The 23729-nt window shown below is 41.7% G+C and overlaps 1 protein-coding gene across 1 annotated transcript in view; it reads left to right on the forward strand.

Moving 5' to 3' along the window:
* Window positions 1–7772: 7772 nt before the first annotated feature.
* The window catches only part of MAST1 (microtubule associated serine/threonine kinase 1), a 45451-nt gene continuing 29494 nt past the window's right edge, over window positions 7773–23729 (forward strand). Inside the window, exons 1-8 of the mRNA XM_063293007.1 lie at window positions 7773–7780; window positions 8666–8754; window positions 9877–9952; window positions 12460–12538; window positions 13832–13992; window positions 18698–18773; window positions 19390–19599; window positions 19909–20010. Of these exons, the coding sequence (XP_063149077.1) occupies window positions 7773–7780; window positions 8666–8754; window positions 9877–9952; window positions 12460–12538; window positions 13832–13992; window positions 18698–18773; window positions 19390–19599; window positions 19909–20010 (801 nt within the window). The remainder of the gene's footprint in view (window positions 7781–8665; window positions 8755–9876; window positions 9953–12459; window positions 12539–13831; window positions 13993–18697; window positions 18774–19389; window positions 19600–19908; window positions 20011–23729) is intronic.

A 23729-nucleotide genomic window follows, 5' to 3' on the forward strand; every position in this document is an offset into this window, starting at 1 on the left:
ACATCATTTTCTTCTATTACAAGCAAGTACTCCAAAAGTGGTTGCCAAGTTAATATAAATGTAGAAATAGAGTGTTCTCTTATTAAAGCTGTTAATTTAGCCATTCGAGCCAAATCCATTAATTTAACAATCCAATCTTCAGTCGTAGGTATTTGTGGATCTTTCCATTGTTGTGCATATAACGGTCTTGTAGCCATGATCATATGTAACAGCAAAACTCCATGTTGTTTCTCTAATTCCTTTTCCATCAATCCCAAAAGAAAGAGTTCTGGTTTTCTTTGTATATTTACTTTAAGAATCTTTTGAATAATAATACATATTTGATCCCAGAATTTTTTAGTCTTCTCACAAGTCCACCAAAGATGGTAAAAGGTTCCTTCACCCTGTAAACATTTCCAACAGACATTAGTTATACCATTATACATTTTTGACAACTTATCAGGAGTTAAATACCAATGGTACATCATCTTACAGAAGTTTTCTTTCAAATTATAATTCAGCATAAATTTCAGACCTTTCATCCACATATTCTCTCATTGATCCAACGTGATATTATATCCAAAATTCTTAGCCCATTTAGTCATGCAATCTTTGACTTGTTCATCTTCCATATTCATCTGTAACAAAATCTTACACATCTTAGTAATAACATGATCATCATTTATACAAAGGTCCATTTCAAACTGAGTTATTTCATTAACAAATTTATAGTTCTTTTTGTCTAATTTAAAACATTCTACAAATTGCATATAAGTGAACCAATAACATGTAAATCCATCCAACTCTAACATTTCCCTTGCTTTAGTTTTTGGTTCACCCTTCTCAAACTTTAACAGGTCTTTATATTTTAACCAACTTATAGCTCCCACATTTTCTCTTCTAACAAATGCTTCCTGAGGTAACAGCCATAAAGGTACATTTGGAAATAGCCTTACCTTATATTTGTTCCAGATTCGCAGTATGGCATGCCTGATAAAGTGATTTTTAAAATCCTTATTAACTTTAACTTTGTTGTACCATAAATAAGCATGCCACCCAAATCTTAAATCATGCCCTTCAAGCTGTAGTAATTTCTTGTTCTCCAAGGTGATCCATTCCTTCATCCAAAGCAAACAACAGGCATCAAAGTACAATTTCAAGTTAGGCAGACCCAAACCTCCTTGATCTTTGGCATCTTGTAACAGTTGTATTTAGTTCTTGGTTTCTTGCCTTGCCAAATAAATTTGGAAATATCTTTCTGCCATTCTTTAAATGGTAAATCTGTTGACAAAATTGGTAAAGTCTGGAAAAGAAACAACATCCTAGACAAAACATTAATTTTAATCACAGATTTCTTCCCAAAAGAGACAATTGCAATTTCCCCCATCTTATCAGGTCTTTTTTCACATCAGTCCAAATTTTAATGTAATTATTTTGAAATAATATACTATTTTTAATTGACAAAATTACCCCCAGATATCTAACCTTTTTTTCAATCTAAAATCCCTTCCTACCCATCAATAAATATTGATTGGACAGGGTCATATTTTTAGTTAACATTTTTGGCCTGAAAAATATTTCAAGGGTTCCTCCAGGGTCAAAAGGTTGAGAAAGGCTGGTTTGGAGAAATATCTGCAGATTAAAGGCTAGCCCAGATTTGATAATTGCAGCCACATTCCTGGATCATTACTCTAGTCTTCTTCAACTTGGTTTCCCTCTAGATATGTTGGATCTAGTGTGGCACACATCCAGAACAGATGCTTTCTACCTTGTGCAGCACAGCATCTCTCTGCTATTCACTAAAGCAGCCTGACTTTTTTCAGCTTTCTCTGAAAGCCTGAAAAGAAGTGCAGCTCCTTTAATGAGCATCAACATCTTTTATTTAGGCTGAAAAGAGTTGTGCTTGTTCTTGCAAGAGGCCTGGACCACTTCTTCCTAATCATTTTCAAAGTCGACACAGCCCTGGTTGGATCAACCCCTATGCTCCCTAGCCAGCATGTTTCCTGGGCACCAGGACGAGAAGAGCTGAAGATACAGTAGCTTTTATGCAGTCAGGTTTTACTCCCATGTGAAAGGGTAGGCATACCATAATTGGGCTGTAAAGCAGCAAAGAATTATAGAAAGCCACCTCCCTAGGGGTCATCTGGAATTTTACAGTCCAGATATGGTTTGCCTATAAATTATTACCCAATACTTCATTATCCTACATATTCTAGTCCTGTAAATGAGCATGAAATAGAAATAGGGAGTAAAAAGCAATTTGGGAGTAAAAGTTCTAGAAGCAGCAGTATGAAGGAGAAGGGACTTCCAATTCACATGTCCCCTTTGTTAAAAAACTCATCCCACTGCTCTTTTGTATATGCACGGCCTGCCACTAGAGTAAGCCAGCTGCACCCTTTATAAAGCACTATGAAAACTCTGAATGTGAATTGTAAACATGTAATCATATTTTACTTCTGGATATGCAAAGAAAAGAGTCCTCTCTTCAAAGAAAAGGGAACCACTGTTTTGTCCCATGTGCTCACTTTATTCCTTTATACATATGTACAGTATGCCATATTTTTATGATAACTCCTTTCAGGTCAGCTTAGAAGGTTCAACAGAAAATTAAATAAAATAAAAACCAACGGTTATGTAATCAGTAAAAATAATTTATGACATTCTCTTGCAATAAGGTTCTAGCATGGGACTTCTGGAGACCGAGGCTTTTTCTCTTCCATCACATTTAGCATTTCACTTCCCATTGCCTTGCTTCTGCATTTGGTGGAATGTGTGAATGAGCCATTGCACTGAAGATGAACTTTCCATATTATTCCCAACTTAATCCGTCTTTCTCGGAGACAGCTATGAATCATAGAGTGATCAGAAATCACATAATGATTCATCCTATGGTATGTAAATAAAGTCTTAAGAAATTAGGTAAGGAATCACTTAATTCACCCAGCCTGACTAATGTTTCTTCTATGAAGTGTCTGGTAGCACCTTTTCAGACTAGGAAATTTATTAAAAGGCATAAGTTTTTGTGAGCTGCAACTCACTTCATAACGTGCATGGAGAGGCTCCTCCTACAGTGTCTTCTATGAAGCATGTAAGTTCGTATGAGAGCTTCTATAAGATGGATATCTCAGTTAATCAAAAGTTACATGTGAGTCTCCTATTTTTGGAAGCTCGACTGAAATAAAACCCCAAGAGTTATATGGAAATGGCTTTCCTTCACTTTCTTCCAAATGCCATTTTCTAAAACTTCCCAATCTGGCCCACAGCCCTGGGATTTCTTGGTAGTCTAGAGCTACAAAATGTACTATCAGCACTTGAACTAGGCCCCCAAATAGACCGAATTCACAAATGAAATATTAAGCAGTTAATAGTAATGATCTTTGGTTAGACTATCAAGACTTTGCTCTTTAAAAAGAAATTTCACTCCTGCATGGTTAAAATATTACCAGACCCAGCTCTCTTTCTGAGAGGATGAATTATTTCTGAGTTTTGGCGATTTCAGCAACCAGCGCATATGGGAGTTATCAAGCTTTTGGATAGCTTTCCTGTAACCTCAGGTTGCAGAAGATGAAACAGGGTAAGAGTGTCCAAGCTTCATTTCTTTCAGACACAAGAGGTCTACAGTATGCATATAAGCAGTTTTAACTATAGAATTCAGATTTGGAATTAGATTATCTGCAGAAACAAATATGTAGTTTGGGGTTTTTCTTCGATTCAGAAATGTCGACAGATGTCTAGCAGTTATAGTCTTTCTTCAGTTAGATTAGCATAGTTTCAGTTATCAGAGCCTTAATAATCTGAGATAGATACCAGCTAGCTACATGTTAGTATTGTATGAACCAGCCAGGCTAGGGTGTGAGTTGTTGCCTTATCACTGTCTCTCTGGATGGGTATGCACAAACTTGGGCTAAAATGTGATTGGCCAGTTTATGGCTCACCCACTCAGTGTGGTGGGTTGAGTGGATCCAGTCAGTATGAGCTTCCTTTGAAGATGGTCCAAAAGCTGAACTGGTGCAGAATGCAGCTCTCAGGTTGTTAAAGGGGCAGCTACATGGGATTCTACAAGACAAGTCCTCAAAGCAGAGGTTCTTCACCTTTTTGTACCATGAACCCATTTGAGAGTTTAATAAAAGTACAGATCCCTTCTCAGAAAAATATGTTTAAATGCATAAAATAAAATAGCAAACATAAAATTGTAATTTTTTCCCAGCCAAGTTCACAACCCCCCTGAAATCTATCCATGGACCCTCAGAAGGTCTGTGGACCCCAGATTAAGAACCCCTGCCTTAAAGCAGTAAGCAACTAGGTTAAATTCAGGTTGTTGATATTGCTGTACAAATTCCTGAAGAATTTGACCCTACGTAATATCAATGGCTCTGTCTATTGATATTTACCAAGGAGCTCCTGGTTTCAGTTCTACCGGTTGGAATAGCCACAGTATGGTTGTGCAGAATAGGGCCTTCTCTGTGGTCATGTCTTGATTATGATTATAGAATTTCCTCCTAGGGAAAGTCTGTTTGCCTGCCCTATTGTCAAGATTTTAGATGACACCCATTCACCAGGGTGTTTGGGAGGTAATATTACCCAAGGACCAAATTCTCTTTGAATTGATGCCAACTGCTCTACAGTATTGTATGGTTGACTAATGGCAGGGCCAGCACAACATCTCTATTATCCCCAAACACTCTGTCTAACCTAAAGGCAAACATACCCTGAGAAACTTGAAGGAGAGGGAAAAAATCCATAGATAGCTTTAGATGAGTAATGGTCAATGGGCATGAAGATCTTCATAGATGGGCAAAAAACCCTACAACTGAGCTATAGATACAATAATATATGTCATCTTATTGAAGATAATTTTTCAGATTTAGAGATGCATAATCACAGATGATCATTTTGTTGCTTGTGGTGGAATGAAGTCCAATCCATAGGGAAAGTCTCCTACAAGGCCTTGGCTGAGATGAATGTGGGTTGAAAAAGCAAGAGCAATCTTGGGTATGCTCTGGCACCAGGCGTGTTTGCTTCTGCAGGGCTTGTTCAAAGGACCTTTGTGTCATTCTCTCTCCTTTGGTTACCACAATCCGCTATCTCTGATGGTTGGGAGAATTCAGGATAGGACAAAAAGCTATGAAAAATGGTGTGTGTGTGTGTGTGTGTGTGTGGTTTACCTGTTCCTTAACCATTTTCCTTTTGCTCAGCTTCCTGCTGCTCTCCAGGAGTCTGGGTTTTAATACCTATAATCAGAATCCAGTATGCTGTCTGCAAATCATGAGAGCTGACTTCTAATACCATTAAGTAATTTAGAGTGAAAAGTTTGTATAGATCATACACCTGGAGTGTTTACAGCTTCAGCTAATAAAAACTGCTGTTGAGTAGGATTCCATAAATCTCCCGTTAATCATGACCATTCTTACAGACATTCGTAACTGGTCACCTTCACTTTACCCCTGCAGAAAAGTCCTTTCCTCGCTCTTGCCTCTCAATTAATTGAAAAGGATGAAAGGCAGGCTGAGTCTTTTCTCATTTGCAGCAAAATTTGGAGAAGCTAAGAAAAAAGAAGAAGAAAGATTTGTCTTTTTGTCCTACCTCAGTGCAAATAAAATGTGTCTGCCTTCCCCCAGCCCTGAACATTCCATGCTTGCCCAAGGACTCAAAAAAGGAAGAGGGAGTTGGTGGAAATTATGTCTGGCTATGACTTGATTTTTCAGTAGTATCATTTGACATAAAGCAACAGAGTTTGGATGCTCATCAGTTCTTTTTTTCAGGGCCCATTCCTCTGTGTGAAAGTCTGCCCAACCCAAGTCTGACTTAAACAGAGAGAAAGCATCAGGGGCTTTGGGGTCGCCTAGCAGTAGTGAACACCACAGCAAGAGGCAGAGAACCTACCAAATTTGTATGGTCTGTCTCCCTGCTATGGGGAGAGGGATTACACTTCTGTTCTAATAATATATAAATTTGAACTTATACACATACATGGCTATACATAAACCTCTCCCAATATGAATCTATTATTTTCTGTGCTGTATTCTAGTTCTGTAGTTAACTTTGATCATGTACTATGTAGCAGATTTAAAAAAAAACAAAACCTGTCTTTTTGGCTTGCATCCGTGTTAACTATTTGAAAGGATTCATCACCAGTAATAGAACACTATTAATCTTCCTCAGTAGTGTCCTCAAAATGCATTAAACTAAAACCCTCAGAGGAATCTGAGAGTTGTAATTTGACATATCTGAAGGATATCAGTGTTCCCAAATTCAGTTCTGAAAATGATTTCAAGTAACGAAGTTAGAAAAAGAGAGCAGCTATGGAGCCGACAATGCACATAATAACCTTTGGAAAGAGTGTCTTATGCTGATTTGAAACTTGGATTGATGAAATGTGTTCACTCTCCACCTATTTAATGAAAAATAATTTTTAAGAAGACTGAAACCCACAGTTCAGAATGAGAGTGTATATGTGCAAAAGGTTCTGGATTTATTTACAAAGATTAAAAGTTAGCAGGCAAAAGAAGACACCATGTTTGAGGCCTTGGGAAGTTCTGCCAGTTACAAGAGACAATATTATATGGATAAATAGTATGATTCTGTATAAAGCAGCTTCATATGAATTGCGTCTTCTTCTTTATTAAGTCAGACTTCGAGAGGACTTTAAAAGTAAAGTTCTAAATTATCCCCCCTAATGCTTTTGGATATGTTGGACAAGCTACCATGATCCTAACTATGCTGGCTGAGAAGTCATGGGTACTGGTCCAGCATATCTCAAGGGCATCAAGTTGGGGAAACTCTGCTACTGCCATCTGGAAAATATTATTTAGAGTGCTCTAGTGGTAAATCACTCATGGTATTCAGAAACAAGTCTTGTGAATCATTCAAAATTGCCATGTTTATGATGCCACAAGTTTTCTTACACCAGGCTCCTCTTCGTTTCATACTTGATGTGCTTTCCCTTATTGGCTAATATATAGATAAATAGCTGTAGTGGGTGGGCAAAATTGTAAGTAATGAATCTGGGAGAAGTGGCATGCAAGAAGTCTAGGCTGACAGTTATGGTAGACCTTAAATGAATGGAGAATTGAATTACAGTCATTCACCAAGGATTATTGGCAGTAACACCGCATCCTGATATTGTTTAAGAAAGTAGGAAAAGCATTTAGGAGACAAATGGGGGGAATTTGAGCAATTAAATATGTCCATTTTTATTTCCTTGAGTCTGATTAGAATATAGTTTTATGACATGTACCCTCTCCCCTCTTTCCCGTCATAGGACTGGCTTTCAGTAGAGTAATATAGTAGAGCAAACCACATTGACGTTCCTGAGAGCAATTTGAGCAAGTTCATCCCCCTCTTTTTTTGGTAGCATGTACTCACCTGCCCTTTTCCTGTTCAGGTTGTTCATATTTTGTCAGCGTGGAATTTCAACATGTAGTAGATACCAAGACGGCTACACATCAGCAAATAATAGTTCACAGTAAATATCCAGGCAGTCTTTGAACTGCCATGCAGCCTGAGGATCTGACAGCAGTAGACTTGGGCAGACATCCAGCCCTGTCTACAGCTAGTAACCTACACCATAGTGCTTATACAATACTGAACAAGAGCTGGCAGCATAATGTCAAGACCCAACCACTTGCACCTGAGGAGCTATAAGGCAATCCTAGATGGTCCTTGTCAAGATGCACATCTAAATGGTGCCATCCCAAATTACCTATATGTTCTGACCGAGGATCTTTGTTTTGAATGCTTTGGTTATTGTATATTTTGCATTGTACAATATCACAGTTACTCACAGTCTCATCATGGCGGTGTAAAGAGTGGGGAATTGAGTCTTCTGCGCCATGGGTGGAAGGCACTGTTAAGTGACTTTAGGGAGGGAAAATAAGGCTGTTAATCACACTTACAGATGTTATTTATTGATTATTTAAAAATTATGTTCTGCTCTGCTCTGCTACTGAGAATGGTAGCCAGTGCCCTCCTGTTTGTCTTTCAAGGGAAAAAAGGCTGAAAATCTGGTAGTCATAATTGTCAAGAATGGATCCAAAATTTCTAGATTTAAATATTATGCGTGAGAGAGAGCAAGAAAGAGAGAGTCCAGTATTTAGAATTCCAGCTGGAAGCCAGGTTGAAGGAGTAAGAGAACTCAGTAAATCTTTCCTCTTTTGTAGCATCTGTTGATAAGCCCACCCCCATCTGTAATGGTCTCCCATTGCTATAGGTTTGCATCATGCATCAAGTTGGTTCCATGACAGTATCCCTTCTTTCTGTAGTTTTCTTGAGAAATAAAACCTGATGAACAAAAATGGCCTGATCCCAGAAGGAGTCCATGCTTCACTTATACAGAGGAGAGGTCTCTGCTTCAGTCCTCGGCTTCTCCAGTTCAGTTAGGAGGGCTGGGGAGATTGTCAGCTTGAGACCTAGTAGTCAAAACAGGCAACACTGTGTAAGACAGATCAGTGATCTGACTCAGTGGAACAATCCAACTTCATATTTCATTGCTGAGCCAATAATAAAGTGGGAGATTGCAAATGGTAACCATCTACTACGGTATGGAGTAGTCCATCAAGCCGAGCAGGAGATAATTAATTGGCCAAATTTTCCATCTGTGGTCTTCTAAGGAGCTGCTGCCTGGTTGGCATTCTTTATTCATGCACACCCTGATTTAGGCCTTTCTTCTTTCCTGCTCTTTGTACAGCTGCCGAACCAGTAACAGAAAAAGCCTGATCCTGACAAGTACATCACCAACGCTGCCACGACCTCACTCTCCACTCCCAGGTCATATTGGTGAGTTAGGCCCTTGGCCTGTCTGTCCCCTCCTTCTTCCAAGAATTCCAGCCTTGAAGAGCCTCCTGCAAAATTGTGCATGAGCCACAAGAAAACCCTTGGCATTTTAAGTCCTGCTTTTCTGTTCTTGCCTAGGCAAGAGCCTATTCTTTAAATAAGCCACCTGTTAGACTGAGAAAGAATATCTTGTATCCCAATTGTTAATGTCCATACCCAGAATTCATTCAATGTCCTTGTTCGTTTGTTTTTTTTAATCAAGGGCATCTCTCTTTCTCTTTTAATCTTTGCTCTATCCTTCATTTTTAAAATGTGGAATTTCTTCTCACTCCCAGAAATGATCAAAATGGGGCAGGGGGAGGAGGCTGTTTCATATCTAGTTTTATGCTGTAGCTGTTTGCCACAGTGAGGCAATATGTCCACACAAATCCAGAGAGAATTTATGCTCACTCGCACCTTATTCATCCTTACGAGTTTATCTGTGTATTTAGCAACAAGCATGACATTGACTCCAAAGCAGTCCTATTAGATTGATTCAAAGCAGTTTTGGTCTTAAGTAGTGCATCCATCTTTCTGTAATTCTCTACATCCAACCCTGTAATTCCTCCTTTGTTTTTTCATTATTTTATGTATCCAGGGCATCTGCCTTTTTATCCCATGTATATGTTTACAGCTGAGAATACTGTAAAACCATCTTGTCCATCCTTCTAACTCTCTGAAACTGTTGTCTGTCCACTGGCCTGACTTTCCATCTTTCCTCTAATTAGTTGCTAATCAGCCATTTGACACTAGATCATCAATCCATTGCTATCTGTTTGGTCCATTGGTTTGTGTATCCATCCATCCATCCATCCACCCACCCACCCACCCACCCACCCATCCAATGTTCTGTTTCTTGGCTTCCTTCTGTCTTCTATTTTCATATTTAACTTGCTTCTCTATGCCCTTTTCCATTTTGCTAGCTGATTGTTAGAGTTGCTGTGATAATCTTGATTGATTTTGTAGGCCCTTTCTAGAATATGCTGGCTCCTGGAAATAGATTTGATTTGGTCACAGTCCATTAGCAGTCTCATAAAGCAACTTGTTGATTTCATTTTGTGTATTCCTACCCTGTCCTGTCTGCAGGTAGCAGCCCTCTTGACAGTCCTCGGAATTTCTCCCCCAACACACCAGCCCACTTTTCCTTCGCTTCTTCCCGCAGGTAAGAGGAGCCCTCCATCTCTGGCCTCAAGCATAACATGAATTGCATAGAAGCTCCACTGGGCATCCAGACTCCTTTACCCATCAGCTGCTGGCAGTCCACAAAAACTGACTGTAATCCTAATTATTCCCTTTATAGGAAAGAGACTAATGCCAGAATTAGAGTGAGGAAGAATCTAGCTGCTGACCTGCTTCTGGAAGAGAACAAGAAAAGCTAATCTTTTTATTACACACACACACACACAAACAAAACTCCTATATTCTTTTTATCTGCAGTCTTAGGTACAGTATTTGCCTCTTTCCCTCTAATGACCACCACTTCTTTTGGTGATGCCTGGTCTCTATGAGGCACAGTTCAAGCCTGCCCTTGGTAATACAGGAATTAGATGATCCTCATCCGCAGTCTTTCCATATGTAGGTCATCTGAGTGAGGTCCAGTGACTGCAGAGGGAAAGAGTATCCACTTGGGGTAGAGATCAGTTATTCAAGGAAGCTGACCTACTGGGAGCAAGTTGTCATGTTTTGTTCTTGATTCACTCAGCTTCCTGGCTTACCCCAACAAGCCCTCTTGTAGGTTTTGAAGGAGAATGCAGGATTTTGGCTATTATTCTAGTGTTGATCTATTAGGCCATGCCGTCAGGGACATTTGAGGTTATGGAAGAACTTCCCATCTGCTCCCTGCACTCCATCTGCTCTCTGCTCTTTTTATAGACAGTCACATACCACTTCTCCTGCCCACCTCCACCCACAAAACCAAAGGAACAGACTGTGAGCTTCCATCATGCCCTTAGCAAAAATATTTAGTAAATCCGTTCTGGGTTGTTTACGTATTTTTGCTCTGCAGTTTTTTTGCATTGCACCTAAAGGCATGAGTGCTTTTATAACTTAAATTGCTTTATATTTGTGAAACCTACAGTATGCTTGATAAAGTAATCAAATTAGATGGAAGAGGTTGGAATTATATAATTGCAGTCTGGTACTCTATGAATTATTGATGTATTTAATTGATAGTAAAAAGGGGGAAGTATAACATTACAGTCATTATTATGTCACAAGGAATATTTCTGAGAGACAGTATTCTGCATTTCTGGGTGCTTGCATAAAAATACTTGAGCCACATGAATGTCTTTCAGCAGGAAAGAACAAGTCGTATGTGCTTCTTACCACATATACTTTTTCCTGGATAGATAGATTTTTACATATATTATCTTAACTGGCCTTTTATGGACTGCGTGAGGATGATGTGCTCACACTGGACAATAGGCAGCCTGTTCAATGTACAGGACTTGTAAGATTGGAAATCAGCTTTGCAGGCAAATTCCAGAAGCTTTGGGGCAAAAGTTCAAGTCATTGTACAGAAAGATTGTCCATACATAGCCATTCAGGAGTAAAATAGTTTTTCAAGGAGACATGAGATCAACATGTAGATATATTGCTGAATAATCAGTGACAAAGACACAGGGCTGGGCACAGAGTATAGCTCTGGTGGGCCATGATGAACAAATATCCCTGGAGAGAGGTGTGGGAAGCCATGCTGGAATATAAGAAGAAGAATATTGGATCTTTAGCATTTCCAATCTAGTACTTTTCAGTTGGCTGGGAGTGTCATCCTACTTGATCAGTATGGCCAATGCCAACTCATCTGGAAGCATCATTTTAGGGAAGGCTGTTTTAACCACTACTCTGCAATCTTGAAGACATATAAGCAGACTTGCATATCTTTTTCCAGGTGAGGATATAATATAGGATCATGGAGCTCATTCATCATATTATGGTTAAAATGTGAGTGGCATCTGATATTGTCATCCATTCTTAACCCTCCCGTAGCTTCCCTGTGCTGCATTTGTCTTCTTTCTTACTGCATAAAATCTGTTTTATCGCACTCTCCACTGCTGTCGATGGCCTTGGCATTAGTCTTACACGTTTTAAAACAGCTGCTAGTTTTGATATGACCAAGATTCACTGGGCAAGTAAACCTTTATCATAGCTGAGCATTTACTCAGTTTAACATCTGTGGTGGGTGTAGCTTCTAACTGGCTTTTTTCTAAATCTAGGGTTTCCTAGACTGAAAGCAGTTAGGGTTAAACTAGCCTTTGTAACATAAAGAAACTCTTAAAGGGCCCAGAATTTTCATAGAAACTAAATTTGACTACTCTTGCAGTCATTATTTATTTACAGTAAGCAACATTTCTAGAAGAACCAACAAATAAGACACAACTGACTGAAATGTATTTATGACAAGATTGTTTTTCTAATCAGAACTGATTAGACCCACTTAAAGTTTATATTCAGTGGCATCTGCAGCACCACAGTGACATTAAGATAATGATACATGTGACGACGATATCTGTGTGAAAAGCTGCAGTTACGTACTTGCATCCCAGTGTCTGATGGGAGTACATAAATTGCAGATTTACCCGATAATGTTGTCATACACATTATGTGATTTGCCCCCACCCCACCCCATCTTGAGGACTCCCAATTTTATAGTCATCCTGTTATTTTCAGGGCAGATGGCCGGCGTTGGTCTTTGGCTTCCCTACCATCATCTGGATATGGAACCAACACTCCAAGTTCTACAGTATCAGTAAGATGAAAAACTATTTGGATAAAAGGGCTCTTTTATAGGCCAATATTTGAAATGCTGACAGACACTATGCCCAGAGAAATGCTGTATGTGTGCAGAAGGAATTGTTAAAACCAGTCCACTGATTACCAGAGGACAACAGCTCACACAAACAGGTCCATCAAGAAAGTTTTATATGCAGTGTACCCTGCGTACATACAAGTCGTCAAAAGGGACAGGGAAAGAGAATGATTCAGTCTGTGTTGCTGTGGCACGTTAGTGGACTTCTGGGGAAAATGTTTACATAATGTTAAGCTCTCTGAGTTAATGGGTGAGATAATGGAACACAGGAAACAGATTGGATCCATCTGTGAACGTTCCTCCTAATTCCATAGAGCTGGCTGCAGTCACATGTGTACTCTATAATGCTGTATATGCACGGGTCATTGTATGTAATGCCATGTGAGCTTCTTGGTTGCAGATCAACGTGAGGAGTTGTAACTCTGTGGCAGATCATGTGGGTAGCATGCCAGTCACCCCACTTTAATCTCTTGTCATTGCTAAGGAGAAGTGGGCTTCCCGCCAAAAATGCGAAGAAGAGTGCTGTTGGTTAGTATGAACAGCACTGAACTGCATAGGCCAGTAGTCTGACTTCAATGTAAAGAGCTCTAGATTGACTGCGGCAACCCATGTATGTTCAGGTAGTCCTCGCTTAATGACCATTCGTTTAGTGGTGGTTCAGACTTATGAAGGTTCTGAAAAACCGACTTATGACCAGTCCTCACACTTATGACTGTCACAGCATCCCCACGGTCACATGGTCATAACTTGGGTGCTTGGCAACCGGTTCACATTTTTGGCTGTCGCAGCATCCTGTGGTCACATGATCACCATTTTTGACCTTCCTGGCTGGCTTCTGGCAAGCAAAATCAATGGGGAAATGTGATTTGCTTAATGTGGTTTGCTTAATGGCCGTGGTGATTTGCTTAATGGCCACAGCAAAGAAGGTCATAAAATTGGGTTGGATTCACTTAATGACTGCTGTACTTAGCAGCTGAAATTCCAGTCCCAAATGTGGTCATTAAGCAAGGACTACTTGTAATTAGCAGTCAGATTATATTTGGCTTTTTGCCATGTGTTGTGGGGTGCATTGGAAAGCTGAGCATCTCATATAGAGGAACTGGAGACATCCCAGAAACAGTTGTACTTCAGTGTCAGATTTGGAGTGACACCCAAAAATAGATGATAGAGCTGCTGCATCTCAGCATTGGTGAGTGGTCATATGGCCAACTCTGTCTCTTCTGTTCCTCACAGTCATCCTGTTCCTCCCAAGAGCGCCTTCACCAGCTGCCTTATCAACCAACTGTGGATGAGCTGCATTTCCTGTCCAAGCATTTTGGCAGCACTGAGAGTATAACTGATGATGATGGGGGGCGGCGGTCTCCTGCAGTGCGGCCCCGGTCCCGGAGCCTCAGGTAAGGATGGGGCAGCCATGAAAGCCCTAAATAGCAATACCTTGTTTGTTAGGTCTGTGTGCATCACACATTCCACCTTTACTCAGTACTTTTCCTAGGAAGAGCAGCAACAAATATGCTGGAATGGCCATTCTTGTTGATTTGGTTTAGAAAATTCAGAAGACTCTGGATTTGATTCTGCCTGTCATTTTTAATGTTTATATTATAAATTTATTTATTTATTTATTTGTCGAATTTTATTACCACCCATCTCCCCACCAAAGGAGGGATTCTGGGCAGTTTACAGAAACAGGATTTAAAATTCAATATCAATATAAATACAATAACAAATAGACAATAAAAATATAAATATGATAAAATCCAGATGGTTAAAAGTTGTGTTTCAGTCCATGAGTATACAAGATCATCCTAGGGTGCTAGCCATCCCCATGAATTGCTGTTCCCCATCCTGCTCCAGGCATGATGGCAAAACCAGGTTTTTAGCTTTTTGCGGAAGTCCAAGAGAGAGGGGGCTTGTCTCACCTCTGGGGGAAGAATGTTCCAGAGGGTGGGAGCTACTGCAGAGAAGACCCACTTCCTGGACACCGTCAGATGGAATTCCTTTATGGATGGGGTCCATAATATGCCCTCTCTGCATGACTGGGTGGGACGGGTCGATGTGATGGGGATGAGATGGTCCCTCAGGTAACCTGGCCCCATGCCATGTAGGGCTTTAAAGGTAATAACCAACACCTTGAATTGGACCCAGAAGGAGACTGGTACCCAGTGCAGCTCGTGCAGCAAAGGTGTTGCATGAGCCCACCTTGGGCACTTAAAATAGCCCGCATGGCTGCATTCTGGGCCAGTTGTAGCTTCCAGATATTCTTCAAGGGTAGCCCCATGTAAAGCACATTACAATAGTCTATATGGGAGATGACCAGGGCATGAGTGACTGTTCGAAGGGCCTCTCGATCCAGGAAAGGGTGTAACTGGCACACAACACCAAGTTGAGCAAAGGCCGTCCTGGCCATGACTGCCACCTGCTCTTCGAGCAGGAGTTGTGAGTGCAGGAGGACCCCCAGGTTATGCACTGGGTCTGTCTGGGGCAGTGCAACCCCATCCAGAACCAAGGATGACAATTTCCCAGATACCAAGGAGCCATTAATCCACAGCCACTCCGTCTTACTAGGGTTCAGCCGAAGCCTGTTGGTCCCCACAGCCCCCAGGCACCTGGAGAGGGTGGTCACGGCATCACTTACTTCACCCAGGATGGCGATGTATAATTGAGTATCATCAGCATACTGATGATACCTCATCCCATGGTGATGGATGATCTCGCCCAGCGGTTTCATGTAGATGTTGAATAGGAGAGGAAAGAGAACTGAATCCTGTGGCACCCCACAAAGAACGGACTGAGGGTCCAATCTCTCGCTCCCTATCACCACCGATTGGGACCGGCCCTGGAGGAAGGAGGTGAACCAGTGCAGAACTACACTGCCCACCCCCAACTCCCTGAGCTGACTCAAAAGGATACCATGGTCAACAGTATCAAAAGCTGCTGAGAGGTCAAGAAGAGCCAGGATGGATGCACTGCCACCATCCCATTCCCATCAGAGATCATCCGTAAGTGCGACCAATGCTGTTTCCATTCCATAACTGGGCCTGAAACCTGACTGAAAGGGGTCTAGATAATCCGTTTCATCCAGAATTCTCTGGAGCTATAATGCCACCACTTTCTCAACCACCTTCCCCAAAAAGGGGAGGTGGGAGACTGGGCAAAAATTGTCCAGGATAGTAGGGTCCAGCGATGGTTTTTTGAGGAGGGGTCATACCAGTGCCTCCTTAAAGGCCACTGGAAACATCCCCTCTCTCAAAGATGTATTTACCATAGTCTGGACCCAACCACATGTCACCTCCCAAGCTGCCTTCACTAGCCAGGAGGGACATGGATCTAATTGGCAAGTGGTGGAATTTACAGTCTGGAGGATCCTGTCTGCTTCCTTGGGCCCAACAGGATCAAACTTTTCCCAGATAATTGGGTAAGTCCGTTCCCTGGGCATCTCCCCAGACCCTGTCTCATGCTTCAAGTCCAATGTGAAACGGATCCGAGTGATTTTATCCTGCAGATGCCCAGAAAACTCCTCAGCCTGGCCCTGTAGGTAGAGTTCTGGCCCCCACTTTCCCCAGAAGGGATTGGGTGATCTTAAACAGGGCTACCGGGCAGCATTCCGCGGATGCAATAAGGGCGGAGAAATACTGACATTTTGCCGCTCTTACCGCCACAAGATAGGCCTTCACAGCGGCTGTAGCTTGTGTTTGGTTGGATTTGGTCTTTGTCTTCCTCCAGCGGTGCTACAGACATCTCTTAATCCTCTTCAAAACCCTCAGCTCCTTCGTAAACCACAGGGAGTGTTGTGTTTGATGGGACAAGAGACGCTGCACAGCATGATCCTGTCCAAGGCCCTGGCCGCCTCCTCTATTCCAGGCCACAGCCAGGGCCTCCACTGGACCATGCAGCAGCTTCTCGGGGATAACCCCCAGCTCCCTCTGAAACCCAGCCGGGTCCATCAGTTGCCAGGGTGGACCAATCGAATGGGTCCTGCCTCCCTGCAGAGGGGGGCGGCATAGGAGAATCTCAAGATCACCAGGGCATGATCCGACCATGACAACGGGGATAGGTGTAACTCTCCCCTCAGATAATGTTGCCACTGCTCTGACAAGAAAACTAAATCCGGTGTGAGACCACTGTCTCAAATTGGGTCTTGAATAATCTGAGACAGGCCCATGGTGGCCATGAACTCCCAAGCTGCCTCCGAGGCATGCCCCAGGGAAGGCAGATTGAAGTCCCCCAGAACCATAAGCCTGGGGAACTCCACCACCAACCCTGAGATGGCCTCCAGCAGCTCAGGCAGGGAGGTTGCTATGCAGCAGGGAGGCTGGTACAGTAGCAACGCTCCCAACTGTTCTCGGGAACCCAACTTGAAAAACAGGGTCTCACAACTGGTCACTCGTGGAGCAGGGCTCCTGAAGGCCAGTAGAGATTCCCGGATGACAACCGCCACCCCACCTCCCCTGCCCTGTGGTCTTGGCTCGTGCCATAAATGTAAAATAAGTGACTACCATCTGTATACTTTATGAGATACAGAGAAGATCTGCTTTTTAACTTTTTTCCTCTGCATGAAAAACCATTTTCTTTTTCTGTATGATGTGTCTTCTTTTTACTGTCCTTTCTCAACCCTGCATGACTCCAAGCCAAAGTTTTTGAAACAAACTACTCCTGGAATCCTATAACAACTTTATGTATTTAAGAGAGTTAGCTGATGTCTACCACAGTTTTACAAATTGAAACAGTCGGAGATGCTTCTTTGCTACCAGACCTGAAGTTTACAGGGCCTCTTTGAAGTCGGTTACTTTTAGCTGTGCTGTCCTGAGCCCTAAAATAGCATCATCCAAAACATGTATGATCTACTTTTGAAAAGGCAAAATGATAGTTTTAAGGAATGAACTCTGTTTTCTGAAAGAGAAAATGGAATGGAACGTAATAGAACATGCCATATCTTTATCACAAAATAATTACAGAAATATCACTTGTACCAATAAATATGAAATATTCAGATTTTATAAAGACACGGCCTTATGTACACTTAACTGAGAGGAAATCCCTTGTCTTACTTCTGAGAAGATATGCATAGGATTGCACCAACGATTTGCCATTCAGATAAGAGTCAATCTGGAAGCCTGAAGGAAAAGTTAAATTAACTATATTCAAAGGTTCTTGCAGTGTAATTAATGGAATAAAACCTGTAATCAAAGGGCTCTGTCTCCCTTTCTACCAGCCTTCCCCAATTTATTGCCTTCCAGATGTGTTGGACTACAATTGCCAGAATTCCATGCTGGCTGGGAATCCTGGGGGTTGTAGTTTCATGCATCTGAAGAACAATAGGTTGGGAAAGGATGCCATACTGTTTCCAAAGTGGTGGCAGTATTTTTATATTGCTTCCTATATTACTATGCACAGTCTTAAATCAAAGGTTAAACTTTCAGAACAGAAGAAGGATCTCATTTTTCAGGTTTCACTTTTTATTACAACCATACAGGCTGTAGAGGGTGACAGGAACATAAGACGAGATTACCATTGCATGCTTTTCCATCACAGCTTGTTGCTTATTGTCGGCCCTTGATTTTGTTGGTGTGTAATGAATGCTGGTTGTGGAAGTACAGTACACTAAGAGTAGGCAGACTTTGGTATTGTGGGATCTACTTCGCTTTTTTTTCTAGATTGAGGAGGTGACTCCAGATGCAAAATACTGGCTCATTAGGGTGGGTATGCACTTAGGATAAGCACATGTTTAGCCAGAAATTTGTTTTCAGTCCTCACAACAATGTTGCACAAAAAGGCATTCCTTGGGTCATCCTTCCCTTCCACATACACGGTTTCCTTTTTTTCCAACCACCTAATGTCAGAAGGCAGGGTCGTCTTCTTGCACTGCTATTATTAAATAGTTCAGAGGGAGAAACCTTCATCACATGTTGCAATTTACATAGATATCTTTTAGTACACACCTATTTGCCTTCTGCCAACCTCTGCAATACAGTATTTACCACTCCACTGAATAATGTAAAATAAACACAGCATGAGATTTTCAGACAGAATTGAGGGAATGGAAAGTGTAAAGAAATGGAGAAGATTATCACCAAGGACTGATTCATGATTTTTCTTTTGCAGCCCGGGCCGGTCTCCATCCTCCTATGACAACGAGATAGTAATGATGAATCATGTTTATAAGGAACGATTCCCCAAGGTAAGGGTTGAGTAGGAAAGAGCCTAATCATTGCCTGAGGCTGGAACTGTTTTACATGGAAAAAACGCAATGGCCAAGCTAGAGGCAGAAAGATTGGGTCCATCCCCACCTTCTTCTTTTTGACATTTAAATGAATTTGACAGTGAACAGAATCACTTTATGTTGTCTCTTTTTCTCCTGAATATTTCAATACTCCAAGCAAACATATTGAAGAATTGAGGAGGGAGACAAAGGGTACCAGAGTTAGAGGACAACAGGTTCATTGATATTAGAATAGAGTGGGCACATATTTATTTAAGGAAACAGCTCTAATTTCCTGAGTAATTCCCTTAAAGAGGACAGTATAAAAGAATGGCTTGTATGACCCAGATCGATCTCTCTCTCTCTCTCTCTCTCTCTCTCTCTCTCTCTCTCTCTCTCTCTCTCGCTCTCGCTCTCTCTCAATCTCTCTCTCTCTCTTTGATAATCCAGACAGTGTGGTTAATGTAATGCAAAGTTTGGGGGTAAAGATCCCCAGATTCCTTACTGTGCTTCAAAAAAGAATGGGGCCTAGTCTAGGGTATTGGGACTGTCCTTTTTTACCTTATGCAAGAGCCTCAGTTTCTTACCCCAACAGGCCACAGCGCAGATGGAAGAGAAGTTGCGAGATTTCATCAAGTCCTATGAGCCAGACAGTGTGTTGCCCTTGGCTGATGGGGCACTCAGTTTCATTCACCACCAGGTCATTGAATTGGCACGAGACTGTTTAGCCAAGTCCCAGGATGGCCTCATCACTACTGTCTACTTCTATGAGTTGCAAGAGAACATGGAGAAGTTATTGAAAGATGTGAGTGTAAGCAGCCCAGGGAATAGGCAGGATATGCATACAAATATCAGAATATGAATAAAAGTTACAGGCAGCTTCATTCAAAAGGGGTCTGAGAAATCAAGTGGGCTTGGAGTAGCTTTTGTAAGGAAAATTAGATTTAAGTGGGAGAAGTCAAAAAGGTGGCTTGCATGATGTGCCTAGTGAGCTGGTGGAATTAGAGGTTCCAAGTAATAATGAGGTCATTATTTGGTGGGTGCTATGGTCTTTCATGGTGGCAATTTCAGGCTAATTCCTCCACTAATGAGCCATCTCTTCTGTTGCTTGTAGGCTTATGAACGCTCCGAGAGTGAAGAGGTGACCTTTGTCACTCAGTTGGTGAAGAAGCTACTCATTATCATCTCCCGTCCAGCTCGCCTACTAGAATGCCTGGTGAGGCATAGAAGGATGGAGTGTGTGCATATGTGTGCTTGTGCTTAGGAACTGGCAGAAAGACCCACAGTGTGTACCCCTGTTGTCTGTAGATCTTTCCATATGAACACACCATAAGCATATCTTAGTGATTACGTAACATTCCACTCAGGGAAGATCAGGACATAATTAACAGGTATGGAAACGGCAGTATTGCTTTGGGTTAGGGAGAAGATTGCTATGATTTTGGTCTTCCTTTCTCCTTGTTTGTGTTTATTTCATTAGGCCTTATAGATTGCTTCTCATGTTGTGGTAGTTGCTGGGGGCTGCACATGCACACACCTATTCTCATGTGCACAGACACAAAAGTAGATGGAGAGACATGTGTACACAAAGCAGCTACCTCCTGCAGTTATCTTGGCTGCACTGAATTCACAGGAGAGGGGTGGGTGAAGACCCCTCCTTCTCCTAGCGACTGAGATGGTAAGGGAGGTAGATTATAGCTCACCCAGTCCTGCTGTCTTCCATGCCATTCATGCGTGTGCATGAATTCTCCTGGTCTTCGTTTGGAACAGATATAGATCAAAACATGGTTCTGGGCAGAAGTGGTTTGTGGGGGATAAGAGCAGGAAAAAGCCAAGGCTTCGTGTACGGACATCGGCAGCAGCTTTTGCAGCTGAGAGAAAGAACAGAAAGAAGGGATGGGAAAACACTAGGAGCACTGGGTGAGGCCACTGAGGTACGACATTTAGGAAGCCTTTACTACTGAGACCACTACAATAAAGAAGAGGTACAGAAGCTAGTATTTCAGCACCAGCTGAGTGGAGGACAAGAGGGAAAAGTGCTGGGAAGATGACAAAGTAGGTAGGCTGGCACCCAGGCCATGAGGAAGAAGAGGAAACGGGGGTAACATCACCAGCCTTGACCTATTTGCTGTATAATGTCGTTTCAAAGATCCATTCAGTTTTTTTTTTCCCCGTCAAAAGCAGAACCACCAAAATGTTCTGGCTTTTGTTTTTGCTGAACTGGCTGACCAGAAACAGTTGATAGAATGTAGAGAATGCGTTGCTTTATTTTGGCTTTGAAACAAAACATGTTTTCTGTTTCATGCACCCCCTCTTTTCTGGCTTCTGTATTCAAAGGATCCTTTGATTTCTGGACCTTATTGGAACAGAGTCTTTTGGAAAATTGGCAGTAGCTACAGCAGAAATAAATAGGAAAAGTTAGGCAGGTGAGGTGAAGGCCCGGGGAACTACTACCAAAGAACTACAGAAATGCAGCAGAGGTATCGAGCAACTAGAGTAGCAAAGAGCCACCAATGGCGTATATTTGAAATGTTCACAAAGTGATAGGTGGGGAACTGTCCAGCTGGAGACCACCATCATTCTGCAGTCAAATTTTGCTTAAAACACAACAGTGGTAAATTTACAGTTTGAAAGATTTCTTACCACTTATAAAACATTACACTTTCACACATAAAATGCAGAAGATATTTGAAAATAAGCTGGACTGTAAAATGGGAACACAGCGTTGAATACTTTCTTACAGATTTTGTTGTCAGACAGAAGGGCATTCTTTTCTTATTAAAAAAATGGAATGTGCAGAAAAGGATTTAAAATACAACAACCAAATAACCAGACAGGAGGGATATAATTTAGTAATTCAGTTGACTGGAAAGCTTTTTCTTATTTAGGGCCATTTTCCATTCCAGTGAATCCCAGGACATGCCAGTCTTCTTTGCTCCTAGCATGTATCTGATCCATGGTAGAACTTAAAGGCTAACCCATTAGAAGGCACCAAGTTGGTGAGAGCTGCGCTCAAAAACTATTTATGTGACAGAAAATGAAAAAGACAGCATTAAGGGTCTTTTTAAAAGCAGTTAAATCAGTCCAAGGATCTGGAAATAATTAAAGGTGGTAAGTGGAAGGACACATGTCTAATGCAGATGTTTGTGTATTTAGCTCTTTGTAACACCTAAGCTGTAGCAGCCTGCTTTCGGTACTTTTGACAGGCAGGTCTGGTAATTTCATTGCTGCAAAATGTAAGAGTTAAGTTTCTAACCAGTACATGACGTTTTAACTGTATTACTCCAAAGTGAAAAGATGTGCAGTGGATACTAATTGTCTTGCAAGACCAATCTTAGGCCTTAACTGTTAAAGCTTTGAACAAGTTAGGGACTAGCTGTTTGAGGAACCCACCCTGACTGGTTATTGTTCCTAGAGGCTCATTCATTTGGTCTGCGTGAAAGGCTTCTTCCAATCTCCAAATGTGGAATGTCTTTCTTTAAAGATGAGACTGGTCCCCACTCTCTTGGTTTATTAAAGACGAATTTTTTTATCTGGCCTTTGAAATTACTAACAATTGGTTTAATATGGAAGATTGGGGAGTATTATTTTAAACTTGCAGTATGATTGTGTTTATAAAAATTGGGTGTAAAATAGTGCTGGTGATACTTGTGGAATGACAGTATTACCCTCAATAAATAAATCCAGTACACTGATAAATAAACAGCTTATGGGGCATTCCCCATTTTAAAGAAGTGGCTTTGCTGTTTGTCTAAACGGGACTTTCAGCAGAGACCTCTTTGGATAGTGCACCATACTATTCATTGGTGGGACTTAGGGATTTAATTATTGGTGAGACTTTGGATTTTGCCCTAGGCACCAAAACTTTTATCCCAAGTCCCCCGGAGGCAGTGGAGATTTCTTTCAGCTGGAATTAAACCAGTTGCCATGCGGAGAACAGGCAAACAGCCTGTTGTTGCTTCATATATCCCTTTAAATCTGGTACTGAAAACCGGTTCTTTGCTGAGCATGAGTGAGCCTCCACCTAGTTCAAGAATTCCTTCTATCTCCCAATCAGGGCTCTGCCCTTTATCACTGGAGGGCACAGATCATCAACTGGCCTCCATCTGTTTAGACTAGCTTTGAAGGTGCCTGAGTGTTACCCTGACAACACAACAGCCAATCACAGGACACAGTTCCTCAACTGGCCAGTTGCTGCACTGCATTGGCCAGGCTGACGCAATATTTGTTGTGCTGCTCAGAAGCATGGAAGCACCAGAATGGCCAAAGAAGGCTCCTGTTTATGCCCCCCTTTCCTCCAATCTGGAATGAGAAAAAAAAAGCTTGTGTTTCAAACATGGGTTTCAAAAGAATGATGACAGAATATGGTTTTCCCTTTAAACAAAATTAAAATGCTTAGCTGTGTTTGTTCAGCTTCTCTGCCCTTTTTTCCTTTTCACCCAAGTCAGATTATAAATGGAGCTGTAAAGAGGCTGTTTAATTCCTCAAAGCAATCTTCCCCAATGTAATCCCTTCTAGACATATCAGTTACAAATCCAGCCAGCCACAACATGGCAGCAGGACATGATGGGAGTTGTAGTCCAGCTCATCCAAAGAGTGCCAGGTTGGGGAATGCTGTTCTACGGTGCCACGTGTTGGGATAGACAGTCGTAACCGTGTATTCGGCGCCAGGGCTAATTGACAGCTCACTAGCAAAGGGACTCAGAATCTTGTATCCACCAATGACCAGGCAAACGTTTCGGGAAATCCCACAGGCAAGGCCTTCCCTCACTGTTTCTTTTCCACAGCCAGCATTTTGAGGAATATTCCCTCTAAAATGGAGACTCCATTTAGTAATTTTGTAGATTTCCTCCACTGTTGTTGACTTGAGGTCACAATCTTGCTCACAAGTCCTTGTAGCTCATCTCCTGTGATTCAGCTACACAAATGTTTCAA

Source organism: Candoia aspera, chromosome 2 (assembly GCF_035149785.1).
Source record: "Candoia aspera isolate rCanAsp1 chromosome 2, rCanAsp1.hap2, whole genome shotgun sequence".
Lineage (NCBI taxonomy): Eukaryota > Metazoa > Chordata > Lepidosauria > Squamata > Boidae > Candoia > Candoia aspera.